Source organism: Mixophyes fleayi, chromosome 4, assembly GCF_038048845.1.
Source record: "Mixophyes fleayi isolate aMixFle1 chromosome 4, aMixFle1.hap1, whole genome shotgun sequence".
NCBI classification, from domain to species: domain Eukaryota; kingdom Metazoa; phylum Chordata; class Amphibia; order Anura; family Limnodynastidae; genus Mixophyes; species Mixophyes fleayi.
The window spans coordinates 100,359,564-100,379,326 of NC_134405.1; the positions used below are offsets into that span (position 1 = coordinate 100,359,564).

A 19,763-nucleotide genomic window follows, 5' to 3' on the forward strand; every position below is an offset into this window, starting at 1 on the left:
TAATGAACATGAGGTTTTCTCAGTCACCAGATCTGAGCCCAGATCTGCCTTTATGGGGAATTCTGGAACAGCGACAGGGATGGTGTTTTCCTCCACAATTAGCCAAGTGTCGGTTCAGTAACTGTCTTGTAGAAGAATGGTGCTGCAGCGTCCTACACAATTCCAGACACCGGCTACATGTGGTGGCTCAACACCCTATTAAGTGATTTTATACTTGTGTTTCCATATATTATCTTAATTATATTTTAACATTTCTAACTTGATCATTTTCAAATTTAAAAAAATAAAACATTAAAAGTTTGTTTTCCAAGGACTGTGTTCCCAGAGGACTGGTTTGCTTTACCACACTTCTTGTAAGCAAAACCTTCCACTGTTTATATCTAAAGCATTTAAAATGTAAGTAGAACCTCTTTTTGGCATGAATATACAAACATAGGATCGCCTACCTAAAATTATATTTACTACAATATTCAGAATGACAGAGCGACGTAGAAAAAAAAAAAGCAGTAATGAATGCTGCTCGGTAATGTTTGTAATATACGCAGACTTGATCACTGAGCACCTCCTTCTACAGGTATTGTGTGGCAATACTACATAATGTAATGAGGAGGTGAATGCTGGGATCAGTGTGGAGATGCACATTTTTAATGTACATTGTGATCCATAGCATGGAAGAAACTCTTGTCCAAAAAAACGTATGTTCCAGATAACAGGTTCCATGGCTATATATCATCATCATCACCAGTTATTTATTTAGCGCCACTAATTCCGCAGCACTATACAGAGAACTCATTTGCATCAGTCCCTGCCCCATTGGAGCTTACATTCTAAATTCCCTAACACACACACACACACACACACACACACACACACACACACTTAACCTACCTACCAGTATGTTTTTGGAGTGTGGAAGGAAACCCACGCAAACATGGGGAGAGGATACAAACTCCACATAGATAAGGCCATGGTCGGGAATTGAGCTCATGACCCCAGTGATGTGAGGCAGAAGTGCTAACCACTAAGCCACCGTGCTGCCCATATATAGAACATACTTGTCTATTCTCCCGGAATGACCATGAGACTGCCAACTTCTGGGTTATTTTCCTGAACCACTGGTAGTGTAGGTTACCCTCCCGGATCCTGCTCCCTTCTTAGTAAAATTGGTGGAACGAGGGCCTCAATGACACGATTTGAGGTGAATTGTGTAATTTTGGCCCTTTCACCACAGTGCTCTGAAGGAGAGAAAAAGCGGGCAAGGATGATATAGAATAGATATCAAAGCCTATGTATTACTGAACTAAATAATATAACTGGAGTGTTTTATCCATAGCCTTTGTTTGCAGCAGTTGGTGTCACAGGAAAAAAGCGCTTCCGTAGATGGACTAATAATTTAATCTGGAAATTAAAATGATCACTCACATTTCGGTTGCTCACAGCACTTATGAGCTCTTGGGGTATATTTACTATACTGCGGGTTTGAAAAAGTGGAGATGTTGCCTATTGCAACCAATCAGATTCTTGCTGTCATTTTGTAGAATGTACTAAATAAAAGATAACTAGAATCTGATTGGTTGCTATGGGCAACATCTCCATTTTTTTCAAACCCGTAGTTTAGTAAATATACCCCCTTGTCTGTTCATCAAAAGCAAACCAGTCGACCAGCTACTGAGCAACAATTTGTACTACTATGGGATAGAAAGCACAGAGATTTTTTTTTGCAATTTAATTTGTAGCAAATGCTCTTTACACTTTGCTGTTTTCTTATTTCACTAACACAAACATATCCAGTGATGCCACAGTATACAGAAATGAAATGACATGCTATGCATTATAGCTTCAGCTTTTTGTCATATCTATTTCTGTCTGTCATACTGCCTGAGAGCTAGCAGGGTTAGCTGCAGTTTTTTGTGACATTGGGGTGGAGAAAATGTTTTAAAGTTTTTTAACACATACCTTACTTATGAACACTTTAATTTTAAATGTTTTGACCTACAATATCCTTATGCCAGCCCTGTTCTTTATCCATAAATCTGTGTTGAATATTAATGGGTGATATTATCCCCTTGTTTCTGTCTTGCTCCACTGTAAGCTATTACGTTATTGAAACCGGAAATCCATCTCAACGGTATGGATTGGATCTGCCATATATCTATTGTTGGATTATATTGCTTCTCTAAACCTGTATTGAGTATACTAACCGCACCGTTACCTACACGAGGATAACAGGTTTTATCCCCGTGTTTGAGGATGGTTGTCTGGGTCTTCTACCAATGTGAAGAATTCCATATCCTATTCATGAGGAGAGAAGCCAGTCTCGGGTTTCTGTGTTACAACCCTTAAAATTTTACAATCTAAGTGCAGAGTATGGGTACTGCTCTAGTAGAGAAAAGAAACAGCAATTGGAACATGATTGTGTGTGTGTGTGTGTGTGTGTGTGTGTGTGTGTGTGTGTGTGTGTACACGTACGTGACTAGCATTGCACTTCTGTATCACCTGGAAATCCTGGTAAACTGATGCTAGGTCTGTTAGAGGGTATTGCAAATAAATGAACACACTTAACAGGGAATTTGGGATGGCCTGGCGTAATTGGTAGACATTTATTATATTATGGTTACTTCATAAAGAAATTTTGAGAAATTGTTTCTTAGACACTGTTTAAAATGCTCTTTCAATATCCTATTTGAACCACATCCCTTGTAATAAAGGGTTTCCACAAATCAATTTGATAACCAAAAAAATACATTGGTCTATGTATGTGGGCCAAAATACAGTGTAAATGCCAAACTAGTAACAAAGCATGTATCCCTGTAAACACAGCAGAACTAGTTTATAATTTTAATTATAAATTTACTGTTCTTGCTGTGTTTTCATTCTATAGGTCATAAAATAAAATCTGCTTCTATTTGGTAGCAGCTTGAAATAACCACATCTCCACTGCTGCCAAATGACCCACTCCCACACACAGTAGTAAAAAAGCTGTGACTTGGGTAGTGAAAATGAATTTGTCTGCCTATATTGGAATGCATCACTTCTTTATTGGTGCCAAGGGCCAAAATCAACAATCGCAACAATATTGCTCTACAACAATGCAATGAAAATAATACTCTGCAAGTAATTGAATCTCTTCTTTTTTTTTCCTTTGAGATATTGTGTTTTTGTGAACATTTAGCTGTATACATGTCCACTCAATTAGAGCTTGTAGTTACTTGTCATTTCAAAATTCTCGTTATGCATTGATTTCAGTAGACCGTTGCTTCAGCTTGAGCCCTTGTAAAGATTTTGATAAAAAAAGATCACTGATGAACAATTTACAATCTGACAGATACAGGAGGAGACATTTGTGAAAACTGTTGCACAGTTTGTAGTGCTGAAAAGGTATTGTTATCTATAGCAACCGATCAGAGTTTGCCTGTTATTTTGAAAGCAAACATTGGTGAACAAGACCTTTTCTACAGAGTTGTCTGTAGAACATTTTTCACAAATAAGAGATGTTTCAAACAGCCAAGCACCATTCATGGGCCATTGTATACTAAAAAGATAGTGAGTATTGTTAGAGTTTATGCTCTGTCAACCTCTTTTTACAAGCGTTGAAGTTAATGTCACAAACTGTTGAATGCACCATGGTCAAATGTAAAAGAGCTGTGAGTAGAAGTCACTTGGGTAAAGTGTTTGATACATGTATATAGATTGTTCACCCATGCTGGCAAGAAAACAGACAACGTACCCAAAATATGTGTTTGTGTGTGTATATATGTCAGAGTATGTGAATGTGATTTTTCTATATATGTATTTCTTTCACGCCCCTTTTTTTTTTTTTTTGTGTGTGTAAATTTACCATTTCTTCCTCTCCACGAGGACTCCTGGGTGGTTGTTTATTTATAAATTGCCTCTGTTTTCTAGCACATACCTCTTAATGTCAAAACGTAAAAGTAGGGATTGTTTTACACAATTGCACACACCTTGGTAGTGTGTTGCAAAACAGGCTTCTATGCGTAGACGGCGCACATATGTTAGCATTGTTTCCTCACAGCGCTAGAGCCATGGGTTAAATTCTGGCCATGTCCTCATCTGTGTAGTTTGTATCTTCTACCCATGTTTGGGTGTGTTTCCTCCCACATTCCATAAAACATACTGGTAGCTTAATTGGCTTCTAACAAAATTTGGAGGACTTGCACTGTAAGTTCCAATGGGGTCGGGACTGATATAAAAAAAAAAAAAATAGGTACGTATGCTCTAAAAAGCTCTTTATAATTTTACAGTATTGAAAATGAACCTATGTTTCAATATTCATTTTAGTACATGACAGTGGGTTCCTAACCTTAAACAATCACCTTTAAAATGTATCTGCATTATTTATTATTATTATTATTATTATTATTATTTATTTATAAGGCGCCACAAGCCATCCGCAGCGCCGTACAGAGACAAACAAAATCACAATACAATGGGAGACAGCACAGTACAGTAAACACAGCAACTCAATACGCTCAATGCACAGCTAGAGAGGGCGGGGAAGGGGGAGGGAGGATCCGCAAACGACGGGGCCCAAGAAGGAGGGCGCGGAAGACAGGGAGACCCCCAGGGGGGAGGAGGGAGCGAGAGTGGACGTGGGGTGGAGGACCCTCGAGGAGGAGGGCTAAGTAGCTGGAGAGCAGAGTTAGAAGTGGTGGAAACAGGAGGAGAGATGGCCCTGCTCAGAGGAGCGTATAATCTAAGGGGAGGGGTGGACAGACAGAGAGACGCAGGGGAGAGAGGGAGAGTAGGGGGACAGAGGCAGAAGATAAGGTAGGAAGTTAAGTGGGAGACAGAAAGGCTTTAAGAAAAAGGTGGGTTTTTAGGGCCCGTTTGAAGCTGGACAGATTAGGGGAAGTTCTGATGGAGGGAGGGAGCTTGTGCCAGTGGAGGGGGGCAGCGCGGGCGAAGTTTTGGATACGCGCGTGGGAGGAGGTTATAAGGGGGGGAAGAGAGGCGACGGTCAGAGGCAGAACGGAGAGGGCGGGATGGAGCATGAATAGAGGAGGGTGGAGATGTAGGGCGCAGTGGAGTTGGCGAGGGCCTTGTAGGTGAGTGTGAGGAGCTTAAAGAGGATTCTGAAGGGGAATGGGAGCCAGTGAAGGGCTAGGTAGAGGGGGGAGACAAAAGAGGAGCGGCGAGAGAGGAAAATAAGCCTAGCTGCAGCGTTAAGGACGGATCGAAGGGGATCGAGATGAGAGTGGGGGAGGCCAGTGAGGAGGAGGTTGCAGTAGTCCAGGCGGGAGATGATCAGAGAGTGGATAAGGCATTTGGTGGCATCTTGGGAGAGGAAGGGCCGGATGCGAGCAATGTTGCGCAGCTGGAAGCGGCAGGATTTAGCAAGAGAGAGGATGTGGGGGCCAAAGGAGAGAGAGGAGTCGAGGATGACACCAAGGCAGCGAAGTTGGGGGACAGGGGAGATAGAGGTGTTGTCGACAGTGATGGAGAGGTCAGAAGGGGATGGGGTATGAGAGGGAGGAAAAACTATGAGCTCAGTTTTGGCAAGGTTAAGTTTGAGGAATCGAGAGGACATCCAGGAGGAGATGGCAGAGAGGCAGGCGGACACCCTAGAGAGGAGGGAGGGAGAGAGATCAGGAGAGGAGAGGTATAGTTGAGTGTCGTCAGCGTAAAGGTGGTAGCTGAAGCCGAAGGAGCTGATGAGTTCACCCAGGGAGGAGGTGTATAGAGAGAAGAGTAAGGGTCCCAGAACAGAGCCCTGAGGGACCCCGACTGGAAGGGTGGATGGGGGGGAGAGAGACCCAGAGGTGGTGACAGAGAAGGAACGGTGAGTAAGGTAAGAGGTGAACCAGGACAGGACTGGGCCGGAGAGGTCGAAAGACTGGAGGGTGTGAAGGAGGAGGGGGTGGTCAACGGTGTCAAAGGCTGCAGAGAGGTCAAGGAGGATGAGAAGGGAGAAGTGGCCCTTGGCTTTTGCAGAGAGGAGGTCATTGGTGACTTTAGCCAGGGCAGTTTCAGTGGAGTGGAGGGGGCGGAAACCAGACTGGAGAGGATCAAGGAGGGAGTATTCAGAAAGGTAGGAGGTGAGACGGCTGCAGACGAGCCTCTCGAGAATTTTGGAGGCAAAAGGGAGAAGAGATATGGGGCGATAGTTCGAGAGAGAAGTGGGGTCGAGATTAGGTTTCTTAAGAATGGGGGATACGAGAGCATGTTTGAAGGAGGAGGGGAAGATGCCAGTGGAGAGGGAGAGATTAAAGAGGTGAGCGAGGTGGGAGCAGGTGGTGGGGGAAAGGGAGCGAAGAAGGTGGGAGGGGATGGGATCCAGGGGGTACTATAATGGGTACTACATCTAACTGGAACAACTGCTCATACTTGAAATAGCTTGTGCTTGTTGAAAATGCACAAATACTTGTCGGGTTCTAAATACATGAACTTTCTTTAGTAACATCTGTAACTAGTGCAGTATACCTTTTTCCCCCATGGTAACAGATGTTAATAAGGAAGGTCAATTATTTACTAAGAAAACAATATCAAATAGCTACAACAATTTTTTTAATTCTCTATAGGCGTTTTCAGGCAGAAATCCTTCAATTATCAGTTATTCCAGTAAGTTGTTTTACCCAGCATCATGGTTGTAATTGGGCAAAATCATTTTTGCGTAGAGTTGCCATTTAAATACATCTTATTGGTAGTGCCATAGGAGCTTGCTCTGTGGGTGTTTGATCACCCCCACTATTTGTGCTGCTGCACTCACTAACCAAATCTAAGCAAGCCAATTTTCAGCCATATGGAGGGAGGAGTAGCGTGAGCACCACCAATCATTTTAAAAATTTGACTCCTCTGGCCACTGCTGCCATCAACAGCCCATATCCTTTGCTCTACGATTCTTAGGATATTCTGTCCTGTTAGTACAGTGTCTAGTAATGGAATGTCTTTTTAAGTAGCATACATTAATATAATTCTTCTTGGCATTTCAGGTTCAGTTCCAGAAGCTGCAACAGTTGCGACTCGCACAATCCCGGGCTCAGTACTATGGTGGCTCATTGCCAAATGTAAACCAGATTAGCAGCAGCCCGTCTGATTTCCAGGTAAGACATTCTTGCTGTTGTAAGGACCATTATATGTGTATATCAGTTATGTTTGTCAGGTAATGAATTCCTATTACTTACTGGAGATCGGGAGAATTTATAAATTACTTTTTTTTTTTTTTTTAGTCATTATTGTTTAGAGGATCGCAAAATGTAATTTACAACAATTTGCAACTCATCCCTAACCACATTGGAATGATTACAACCTCGATAATTTTAAAAAGTTGGCTCCTATGGGTCTGGGATGTGTTTTGCCGGAGGGAAAATCTGTATTTAAGCTATTAGTGTGACTTTTTATTTTATTTATCTCTTGTAATTAAGCATACAATGTAAAAATACTGTGTACATGGGTCACTTGAGGGATAGAGCCTGAATGTGGTGTTGTCATAATGTGCTGGTCTCTGGATAGCTGCATGACTCTGATAAGAGTGTGAAGTGCACAGAACAGCCTTGCTTTTGTTTATGCGCCTCAAAAATGGTAGGTTTCTTTGACACACTGGATGTTATGAAAGGAATCTCCTGTCTGGACAGAGCACATTTCTGAAAGTGTAACTAACTTTAAACACACAACCCAGCTCTTGATGTTTCTTTCAGACTGCAAGGATGCAGCACATGCTTCGCTTCTTTTATCATTCACTTGTTTTCATTTCTGTTGATGGTTTGTGCTGAATCTTCTAAATGTGTAAAAACCAACCCATGTGACAGATATACGATGTCTCTCTCTATATTTATATACAATTTTCATCATAATTTCATTACTTTCAAAACCACTTTTACCCATACTTGACAACTCTCCCTGAATGTCTGGGAGATTCCTGAAATCCAGGTAAGTCTTCCGGACTCCCGGGAGAGCAGGCAAGTCACCCGCATACTGCAATTTTCTAGCCAAAATGACGCGATTTGCAGTGAATAGCGTTATTTTGGCCCCGTCCCGCTACAAAATGACGGTTCCATCCAGGGGGTTTGACCAAAATGACGCGATTCAAAGCACCCGCCCTCTCCCACCCACCAGCCACGTCCCCTGTCCAGGATCTCCCGGATTTCACTATGTAAAAGTCGGCAAGTGTGCTTTTACCTCCTCAAACCCCTTTCCTTGTGAAGTCGCTGAAAGAAGGGAGTGAGTAGGTTGATCTTTTTTGCAAGTGCTGTTGATTTCTTGGTTGTTCACACACATTCTATTAATGAATTCTTGAACTAAAATATTTTTCCTTGGAAACCTAACAGAGATATAATATTATAGCTAATAAATAAATTATGGTTTTCTACATATCAACTCGCATGCATAGAAGACCATTATTATTTGGAAAGATATGTGATCTCTCTCTTTCTCTCTCTATCTGATAATGCTGGTATCTATGCTTGACACGTTATGTAGCTAGCGCCGCTGATTATAAATATATACAGTGGTCTTCTCAAATATGGATTTTGGAAAGTATTGCTGTCCATACAGGAGATAACATGGGAGATATCCTCAAGTATTGTCCTCTGTAGGCACACCATCTGGGCTGGCTATAAACTATAGATAACGTGCTAATATTTTGTAACTGGGCCCCAGACTTCTCTGCATATAAACATTCTTCATTGTGACAAAACCCATGCCAGTTAGATGCAGCATCCATTAAGCCCCGGTTTACTTACATACAGTGATGTCACAGGTACTCGTATTGTTGGTAGTCTTCATGACCACATTATTGTTTTTTCCTTCTAATTATACCGCCATCATGACAATGTATGTCATGTTTTATCTTCTATATATTTTTTCCCCTATGCACATAATTCTGATTCTTATACACTGGCATTTCCAGCTGCTGAAACACTGAATGACTGGTTCCTCTGTCTAGTTTTATCACATGTGTGATAAAATTAAATTCGACAGATCCGTTTGTTCAGAGTTTGGGACAAATGTCTGGATCCTGTGGGGCCCAATTGTGTGATCATCCAACAGCTTTTGACCAACCAAATTTTCCCCCATGTCTGATCAACATTTGATTAACCTGTACATTGTCCACAAAGATCATTGTGTGTGTATATGGACAGCTTAAGCTGATCTAATTTGCTTCTACAGAAATACTGCATCATTATCTCTCAAATTGCCCACATGGGTTAATGAGCAGCGAGTATATTTTTTTATTGTAAATATGCATATAACCAGGTGTGACTTGGAGACACAGGAAATTAATTCTTGCCTTTGACTGGATGAGTGACACTAGTGATGTCTTGCCTGCTTCCCAGGACCTTGCATCTGGAAAAATAATATGTATAAAAAGTCTTGGATAGCATGCTTAACATCTGTGTGAAACCATGCAGCTGAGAACATTGGAAGCAATACCAATGACATTTCTCCTCCTTATTAAGTAGAGGGCTTTAGCTTTAATTTCTATATATCATACGAAAAAAACAGTACACAAAAGAATGCTGCTATGCAAGTAGCTTTAAGTTTATTCCGATAAAATTCTGATAAAAGTTGCAACTTAACTACATGTTCAAAGGTCTAAAGTTTTAGTATTCTGCTCCCCTTGCCCAGTGACTTTTTTTTTTTTTTTTTTTTTTTAAAGTTTCCATATAACAAGGAGCGTCAATCTAACTAAAATCAGTAAAATATTATGATAACAATAAAACTAATAATGAATAAATATGGCAGAATTAATAGGCTCCTGGTTAAACAAAATCTGTTTTTTAAATAATTACATACAAAAGTTATCTAAAAAACATAAACACATTAAGAACAAAAGAATAGCATACAGTGGGGAATCATATCAAAAAGTCAGATCTAATAATCATGGAAGAATCCTGACCGTAGGTCTTTTAAACAAAGTGCCTATCCTTTGATGTTTGGAACTATAAATATGATGACAAATAGAGGGTATAGAGGGAGGAAGGGGCTGCGCAAGAGGCCAGGTCACAGCTCTCCCCATCCAAATTGGAATATGATTTAGTCTCACACTAGGGGCCTGATTCATTAAGGATCTTAAATGAAGAGGTATCTTATTTCAGTCTCCTGGACAAAACCGTGTTACAATGCAAGAGGTGCAAATTAGTATTCTGTTTCGCACATAAGTCAAATACTGACTTTTTTATGTAGCACACAAATATCAACTTTAAATTTCAGTGTACAAATAGGCTATCAAGTATTTGTGTGCTACGTGAAAAACCAGTCAGTATTTAACTTATGTTCAAAACAGAATACTAATTTGTACCCCTTGCATTGTAACATGGTTTTGTTCAGGAGACTGAAATAAGAAGTTTCTCAAGTTAAGATTCTTAATGAATCCGGCCCTAGGAGAGTGTGATTCACGTAGCAAGTAACTGAAAAGAACACTTCGATCTTCCCTGAATAAATGAAGTATAAGAACTCTTATATTTAGTTGTCCTTAGTGATTCACAGCAGCTGTTTGATGTTTGCTTGTTGTATGGTAGCTGGGCATGCCACACTATCATTTACAGCTATAGTGTTGAGCAATAAAACAGCAATAGTTGCATGACTGGAAATCCTCTAGCTCAGGGGTGGCTAACTAGTCAGAGACAAACAGCCAAAAAATATCTATAGGTACTGCAAAGAGCCAACTTTACCTTTTATACATATACCCAGTATAAAAATGTGCATACATGCCGTTCACACAAACATTGAAAATATAACATAATTTACACTAATTTGCGAAGCAGAAAAACAAAATATTTAACACACTGTCAAAATATTCAGAATAATCATAAAATCCTTCACATGTGCCTCTAGATCTCACCACATGCCCCTTAACTGCCATCAGACAGCCACACATGCCCCTTAAATACCCATCAACCTCCCCACTTGCCATCAAATCTACCCAAACTCTCCATACATGCCACCAGACCTTCTCATATACTCAATATATGCCAATCAACATGCCTACAGACCTACACATTCCATCATATCTCCTCAAATGCCATCTCATCTCCTTACATGCCCCTCAGCCTCTTCACATGCCATCAGATCACACATGCCCCTTGCTTGGAAGGAGGAAGAGTTCACTACACTCTCTCCTCCTTCTTCCCACTGTTGGTGTCTGGACAACTATACTTCGTTGATGGTTTTGGCTAGGAGCCACGTTTCAAAGCTCAAAGAACCAAATGTGGCTCTAGAGCCACAGGTTGGCCACCGCTGATCTAGCTTATGGGGGAATCTGCTGCAATACCAGTTAGACGACAGGGTGCAGTGCACCATCTACACTGATAACTGCACATCCTTTTTAACTTGCGGAAAACCAGCACTCTGTAAAAGTTAAGTCAAGTAGGACTAAGATCACATCTCAATGCAGCCTTTATAAGGCTATCACTCTTAACAATGTTTGCACAAGCAAAATTTTGTTTCTCTCTTGGTGATCCGGAAGGCCAGTTTTATTTGCCTGTTTATCGACTTCAGCCTAGTCTCTCACAATTCTTCATCAGTGTTCTCCCCAGCACCCATTTCCCGGGTGTTCCACCCGACTCTTGAAGCCCAACAGAGTCCTATTGTAATAGAATAAACCATTGTTTCTCCTATTAGAACAACCACTATGTGAGCACTACAGCCAGCAGTGCGTGTTAGACCGCTGACCACCAGTCTTGGCAGGTGTGTGTAATAATTTGAAAAACATTCGCGGTTATTGCCAAGTATTACAACTGCCCCCACCTGACTACTAATTAATGCCACCCAGCTGTCAAAATTTTCTGGGGAGAACACTGTACATTCTCCAACCCATTGACTTTAGTTTCATCCTTCACAATTCAACTTTCTTCAGCTCATTGACTTCATCTTTGCCCTCACAACCCCTCCTCCAAGGACTAATCGTTTTGCTGGCTGTGGTCTGTTTCATGCTGTTTCAGGGCATTAAATGGTTGTGACCTCAATTCATTTACTATGACTAGTGGTGTATGGTGTGTGATAGATTTGGTTCCCCTAGAAGGGGCCACAATATTATGCATTGTTGTCCAGCTTGCAGGAAAAACTAGCTCTGGAGATGGGAGTTATTGATTAAATAGTTGCAATTTTAACGCCAGGAACTATGGTTATAACCATCCTTTTATATTTTAAATACTTCTGTTAACACGGACAAATGTTGTATTACTTTTGGGTCCCTAGTGATATGTGGCAAATATCTAAATTATATTGCTATATGTGCTGCACAAATTGTACATATTAATGTCTTCTTTGCTATACAAAAATAAAGTCAATATATGTTACGTACTGGGCTGCTTTCAGTGATAGCAGAAGCTACTTCGCTTATATGAATGTTTGTATTTATACAATTGATTATAAATGCTACCTATAGATCATCATCGGCTATTTCTATAGCACCACTAATTCTGCAACGCTCCCCATTGGAGCTAAGTCTAAATTCCCTACATATACACAGAAAGAAAGATAAACTAGGATCAATATTGTAGCAGCCAAATAGGCTACTAGTATGTTTTTTGAGTGTGGGAGGAAACTGGAGCATCCGAAAGGAAACCGACGCAAACACGGAGAGAACATACAAACTATATACATATAATATGAGACACTATTGTTCTGCATATTTATTTCCAGAATGCTTGTTAAATGGTTTGTATGGCAAAGTAGGTTTTCTGTAAAGTAAACAAGTTTAAAGCTTCCAGGTTTAGAGGGCTTAGTTTTGTTTACATGTAAATAGTGAAAACAGCAAAACCTAAATGTAAGCATTTGAATATTGCTGTGTACGTCTGAGTGCATTGCAAAAGCAGCTCTTGGTGTATCATAGTACCAAAGAAAAGATCTTTGCTATGGTTTTCATTGTCTTCATAATATTGAATTTGGGGGCATTATATTGTGTGAGTTATATCAAATGTAACTGTTAATTGTTGATTTGCCACCTTCTGTTTAACCCTCATCTGTAGTGAATAAACTTGGTGTATAACAAATTGATTTTTAAGTATTGCTCTTTTGTTATGCTTATACTATATGAATAATACCAACTTTTTTTTGTATGTTTACAATGTTTGTTCCTGCTCAAGATGGTTTGCATTATGGTTGTGTAAATGTGTAATGTAGCCAACCCATAGGAAGGTAGTTTAAATGTAATGAATTTAATGACCAGGTACCACTATAATGGATAACTGGCAGCCTGCAGCAGTGTTGTTGTGAAGTTGGGTGTGGGTTGGAATGCTAGACTGCACTTGTTTGTGTTTTTCAGAGACGCATCCTGCACCTTAGCGGCAAGTGGTGGTGGTGGCAGGGGGGGAAGGGTGGTAGGTCTACCTGCCAAATTATAGGATTGTCCTGCAGAGCTGATTGTTGGTCATTTTGATCTAAAAGATGGAGATAGTGTGACGGTGTCAATGCCCCATCTCTCTTAGAAGAGGTGCTATGATATGAGCATTTGTGATAATAGAAACCTTTGTAGAGGTGGCCCAGTTCTATTAGCTCATCTTAGCTGTCTCGCAATGGTTGCCCAGCTGTAACTGTTTTATCTGGCTGTCTGGGGAGATCGTATGTACCAGTCCTTGGGGTGTAAATTAGAGTGACTATAACTGGACAGAGGTATGTAGGGGTCTTGTTCCATTTTGGGTGGTTTATGGGCAAGACTTTCATACAGAATATGTTGGTGTCTTGCAGAATGTGATTTTTGTCATACTGACATGGTGAGTTAGGGCAGAAATGATTAAGAGTCGCTTAAGTTTCCAATGGGTCTTCCCTGTTAGAGCAGTTTGGCAGCAGCAGTTATCCAGATAACTTCATGTAAGGTTTTAGATCATTGCATTTGCTCTTTTGAAAGTGGTTACTGTCCATCTAACAGGACTTTTATTATTATTACTACCATTGGCTGCTATGGTCCTGTGATGTCAGTGTCTGCACGAGTACTTGGCTGACCACTTTTAATTGACATTTGTAAAAGTCAACTTACATAATTCTGGTAAAGAGGTGTTAGAAAAGATTGGTTTTCTGTGGTAACTAATGCTGCACAAAACTAGGGTCACCTCTTCAAAATGTGCAACTTTATAATAGCGTAAATTATATTATTCTATTGCTGTTTGGTGGTAATATAGTATAGCTCAGCAGAACAATTTGGAAGCTGTCCCTCAAAGTAATAACTACAAGTCTGCAGACAAATAAGTTTCTCTTTGCTAAACAGCCTTCTTAGGATGCTATAGTTTTCTATTAATGTTGTACCTGAACCTAGTTCATGTTTTGTTCATCAGTGAACAAATGGACTCGCCCACTGACATTGTGTTTGCGTAAAAATACCAAAACAAATAAAACACAAGTGCAAACTGCGTATCAGTATGCGTTTGATATGTATTGCCTGTGGGTGATGGTTTGGATGTCTTAAAAACTGCAATGCAAATACATGCAGACGTATATAGAATAGAATGGGTTTTATTTTTACATGCATGCAAAATGTAGGTCGGGTACAACATTTAAATGGCAGTAGGTAAGGGTAGAGCCTAGTGCATCCTGCCTCACATTATGTTGCAAATACTGATTCAAAAGTAGGCTGATCCTACCTACAGTGACTTTTAATCTGCATTTTGTTCTTGTGTACATAACGAATACCAGGGATCTTCAGTCTGGTTCTCAGACACTTATTAAGACTCTACGTATGGTTTCAACATTGATATACGTTTCTTGGCTTTATTCCTTGTATTGACTTACTTAAATGTGTAGGCAGAAGTTGGCATAAATAAACACGCCACTAGAAACAGATCCGTTTTACGGCAAGATTTTTTTTGTATTCTGCAACCACTGTGTAAAATGGGTAGAATCAAAAGCAAAACCTTAATTCTTTGCCTTTTTCAATCAGTATCTCTAGTAAGGTGTTCAACTGACAGCTCCCACTCTGTAAGCAATAATTTTAACATTCTGCCCTTGATGACCTTTCCTGTTGAGATCCTCAAAAAAAGAAATTATCCTATTTTGTACCTGCACCTCTGTGGCCAAAAGAAGAAATTGGTTGTTTAATTCCAGCACTTCTTTCTTTTTTTGAGGTTATAAAATATATTGTCATCTTTCCTATAAATTGGACTTATGTTGCGTTTGCTCCAGAGTACTCTGATTTACTTTAGTTTAATTAAAATCTTCATCATACCTGAAAGGCATGAGGTGCAATTAGGAATTCCAACACTATTGGTTCTACAAGTGCGTAAATGTGCCAAAGTGACTAAAAAAAATTCTACCTTTTTTACATGTATTTTGTAAAATTCATAAATTTATTTTGTGTTTTATACAGCAGTGACTTCTTTGCGAAGTACCATTCTCCTTTAATTATCCTTTAAATTTCTTTGTAGTACTCAATAGTTCAAGTTTGACAGTTGCTTATTTTTTGCCAAAAATTTACAGCACCTAACTAGTTGTGACAAGAAAAGTGACTAGGCCCCATATATACTATATGAACAAAAGTATTTGGCCGCATCTGTTAATTATTGAATTTAGGTGTTTCAATAAGACCCGTTGCCAGAGGTGTATAAAATCAAGCATCTAGCCATGCAGTCTCCATTTGTAAAAATTTGTGATATGAAAATGGGTCGTTCTGAAGAGCTCAGTGACTTCAAGTGTGGTACTGTGATAGGATGCCACCTTTGCAATAAGATGGTTTGTGAAATTTCATCCCTGCTGTATAATCCACAGTCAACTGTAAGTGATATTTTTAGAAAGTGGAAGCGTTTAGGAACAACAGCAACTTAGCCATGAAGTGGAAGACCATCATGGAGATCATCAAACTTTTCTGTTTGGCAGTCAGATGGACGAGTCTGGGTTTGGCGGATGCAGGGAGAACGTTACTTGCTTGACTTCATTATGCCAACTGTGAAGTTTGCTGGAGGAGGGATAATGGTATGGGGCTGTTTTTCAGAGTTTGGGCTAGGCCCCTTATCTCCAGTTAAGGGCAATCTTAGTTCTTCAGCATACCAAGTCATTTTGGACAATGCTATGCTTCCAACTTTGTGGCAACAGTTTGGGGAAGACCCTTTTCTATTCCAACATGACTGTGCCCCAGTACACAAAGCAAGGACTACAAAGACATGGTTTGATGAGTTTGGTGTGGAAGAACTTGACTGGCCCGCACAGAGCCCTGACCCCAACCCCATCGGACACCCTTGGGATGAACTGGAACGGAGATTGTGAGCCAGGTCTTCTCATCCAGCATCATTGCCTGACCTCATAAATGCTCTACAGAATGAATGGGCACAAGAACAGTGGAAGCTGTTATCGCTGCAAAATGGGGACTAACTCCATATTAAAGTATGTATTTGAATACAATGTCATTACAGTCCCTGTTGGTGTAATAGTCTGCTGTAACAAATAGATCTTCCCACCGGCACAAACAAAATGTGCACATATTTAAACATTATGTGCAAGTGAGACAGCTTGGAAAGTTACACACTGACCTTTTGGACTGTGAACCAAGCCATATTCAATTTGTACAAATATAAATTGCTGTAATAATCCATTTAATGACTTTTGTAGACACGTATCATAATAACTGCTGTTTTCTGCTTTGGTAATCCATAACTACCCATATGCTTTTTAAACTTGTCACCTGAATATTCATTTCACTTTACTTGATGGATGTGATTATCACTTTGTCTAAAGGGAATTGTAGTTTTAAGTAAAAGCAACTATATCGCTTTTTTTTTTTTTTTTGTCTTTACTTTTGCAGTCATGACTCCACAACATATCATCATCACCGGTTATTTGTATAGCGCAGCAGAACGTCACTGGCGTAAATCTTGTGCCTCTAATGATTTCATCACATATACTGATATCTACCACTCCTACAGAAATGCTCTGGACACTGCTAAACAAGCATACTACCGATCTCTCATCTATGCTCAGGCTTCTAACCCCAAACGCCTCTTTAACACATTTAACTCTCTTCTGAATCCTCCCGCCCCTAATCCTCCAACTAACATCAGTGCACAGGATCTTGCTTCCTATTTCAAGGACAAAATTGATAAGATCAGGTTTGAAATGGTATCTCCCTTGACAAGCAATCTGCTCAATTCCTTTGTAGCACCCTCTGATACTCTCTCTTCATTTGATCCCACAAATGAAGAGGAAGTTTCTACCCTCTTCTCATCTTCCTACTCTACCTCTTGTCCTCTTGATCCCATTCCCTCACAAATGGGTTTGTCCCTGTCTCCTGTGCTCATTCCCCCTCTAACTAAAATCTGTAATCTATCTCTTTCTACTGGTATTTTTCCATCTATATTCAAGCATGCAGTGCTTACTCCCATTTTAAAAAAACAGAATTCTGACCCTAACTCTCTCATAAATTACCGCCCCATCTCCCAGCTCCCATGCCCCTCCAAGCTTCTCGAGAGAATTGCCTACACACGCCTCACACACTCTTACAGCAAACAACCTATTGGATCCTCTTCAGTCAGGCTTTCGCTCTCAACACTCCACAGAGACTGCGCTGACCAAAGTTGTCAATGATTTGATCACAGCAAAAAATAATAACCAATACTCTCTTCTAATTCTCCTGGATCTCTCTGCTGCATTTGACACTGTTAACCACTCTCTCCTCATACAAACGCTACAATCCCTAGGTCTTGAAGGCACTGTCCAATCCTGGTTCTCATCCTACCTATCTAATCGCTCTTTCAGTGTTAATTTCTCTGGATCCACCTCTGCTCCGCTTCCTTTATCAGTTGGAGTTCCACAAGGCTCAGTCCTAGGTCCTCTGCTATTCTCTATCTACACCACTTCTCTTGGAAAACTAATAAGCTCCTTTGGATTTCAGTATCATCTCTATGCGGATGATACACAAATTTATCTATCCTCTCCTGATCTTTCACCATCTGTGTTGTCTCGCGTTACTGACTGTCTTTCTGCCATTTCATCTTGGATGTCTTCTCGCCAACTCAAACTCAATCTTTAAAAAACTGAATTAATTATATTCCCACCCAAGAACAGAAGCTTCCTGCCTGACATTTCTATTTCTGTCGATAACATGACCATAAATCCCACCCCGCAAGCTCGTTGCCTAGGTGTAATCCTTGATTCACAACTGTCGTTTATTCCCCACATCAACTCTATATCTAAATCATGTTACATACACCTAAAGAACATTTCCAGAATACGCACATATCTGACACAAGACACCGCAAAAACATTAATTCATGCACTCATCATCTCCCGCATCGACTATTGCAATTCCCTCCTTACTGGTCTTCCCAAAGTCAGACTTGAATCCCTACAATCTATTTTGCACGCAGCGGCTAGACTGATTTTCCTTACAAACCGTTATTCCTCTGCTGAGCCACTCTGTCTCTACATTGGCTGCCTGTATTTCAACGAATCCAATATAAAATTTTTCTACTAACATATAAGGCCATCAACAAAATTGCACCGACATACATTTCCTCACTTGTCTCAAAATATCTCCCTACTCGACACCTCCGTTCTGCACAAGATCTACGTCTCTCCTCCACTCTCATCACATCCTCCCATTCTCGGTTACAGGATTTTTTCCGGGCTGCACCTACTTTGTGGAATTCCCTCCCTCGCACAGTAAGACTTTCCTCTAGTCTTCAAACCTTCAAGCGTTCACTGAAAACCCACCTCTTCAGACAAGGTTATGATATTCCTCAACCATCATCTTAATTTCCCTAGATTACCCTATTGCCATCCTCTACACTGCTAAAGCAAGACAACAACCTTCTGACCAACATTGCAACACACACAGCCCACTCAATACTTTTACCTTTGCGTTCTAGCTGGTCCAGTGTGCAATATGATGTAGCACATGCCCTTGTGTTTCTAACTCCCATTGTCCTATAGATTGTAAGCTTTCGAGCAGGGTTCTCTTACCTCTCTGTCTGTATGTATTACCCAGTATTGTCTTATTAATGTTTGTTCCCAATTGTAAAGCGCTACGGAATTTGCTGGCGCCATATATATAAATGTTGATGATGATGATAGCGCCACCAATTCCGCAGCACTGTATAGAGCACTCATTCACATTGGCCCCTGCCCCATTGGAGCTTACAGTCTAAATTCCCTAACATACACACACAGTACTGCTATGCACAGTTAAGGATCCACTATTGCATTTGGCGTGTGTGGCAAATGTGGGCTCTTCCACCTAGTGAACCTAGAAATAATGTTCTGTTTGTCTATAGCTGTGGAGCGCTGCTTGTAGTACACAGTTTCTTGTACAGGAGCTGTGGTTTATAGACATTGGATATGGAGATGCAGTCGTAGCCCATAGAAGGAGGATGTGTGGGCTGAGTGGAAGTAGGCTACTTGCATTACTCCTCTCACACCCCCTACTTCCATTATCTAAGGATCACAGCTCCTGTACAATAACAGAACAACCTGCTATAAGCAGTGCTCCACTGCTATAGACAGATGGATACTTCCATGTGTTAACATACAATGTACCAGTTAAAGTAAATAGTCTGTACCTCTAAAAATGGAGTGGTTTCCATCACCTGAGCGGCCGTCCTTGACTTGAGTTTTCCAGACCATAGTTTCCCAACTTGTGGCGGATCTGTTTCTGGGGTTCACTGAGTATCCGTTATGTAAAACATTTTACTGTAAGCGAGCAGTGGCACCCCGACACTTGGTGTCCCAGGTATAAAGAGTACATCTGCTGCTAGATGTTCTTATTAATGCTAAGTTATTGGAAGATATACCTGTGGAATATGTTGTCTTCACTCTCACTTCTCCATTTACTAGCTGCTGTTATAATAACTGTACTGCCAAGGCAATATGACTTATCAATCACA

At 40.5% G+C, this 19,763-nt stretch overlaps 1 protein-coding gene across 3 annotated transcripts in view; it reads left to right on the forward strand.

The window, feature by feature from the left end:
* Positions 1-19,763, forward strand: part of CRTC3 (CREB regulated transcription coactivator 3) — a 74,743-nt gene that overhangs the window by 7,463 nt on the left and 47,517 nt on the right. For all 3 annotated transcript variants that reach the window (XM_075207886.1, XM_075207887.1, XM_075207888.1), the window contains exon 2: positions 6,951-7,061. In XM_075207886.1, coding sequence (XP_075063987.1) covers positions 6,951-7,061 — 111 coding nt within the window. The remainder of the gene's footprint in view (positions 1-6,950; positions 7,062-19,763) is intronic.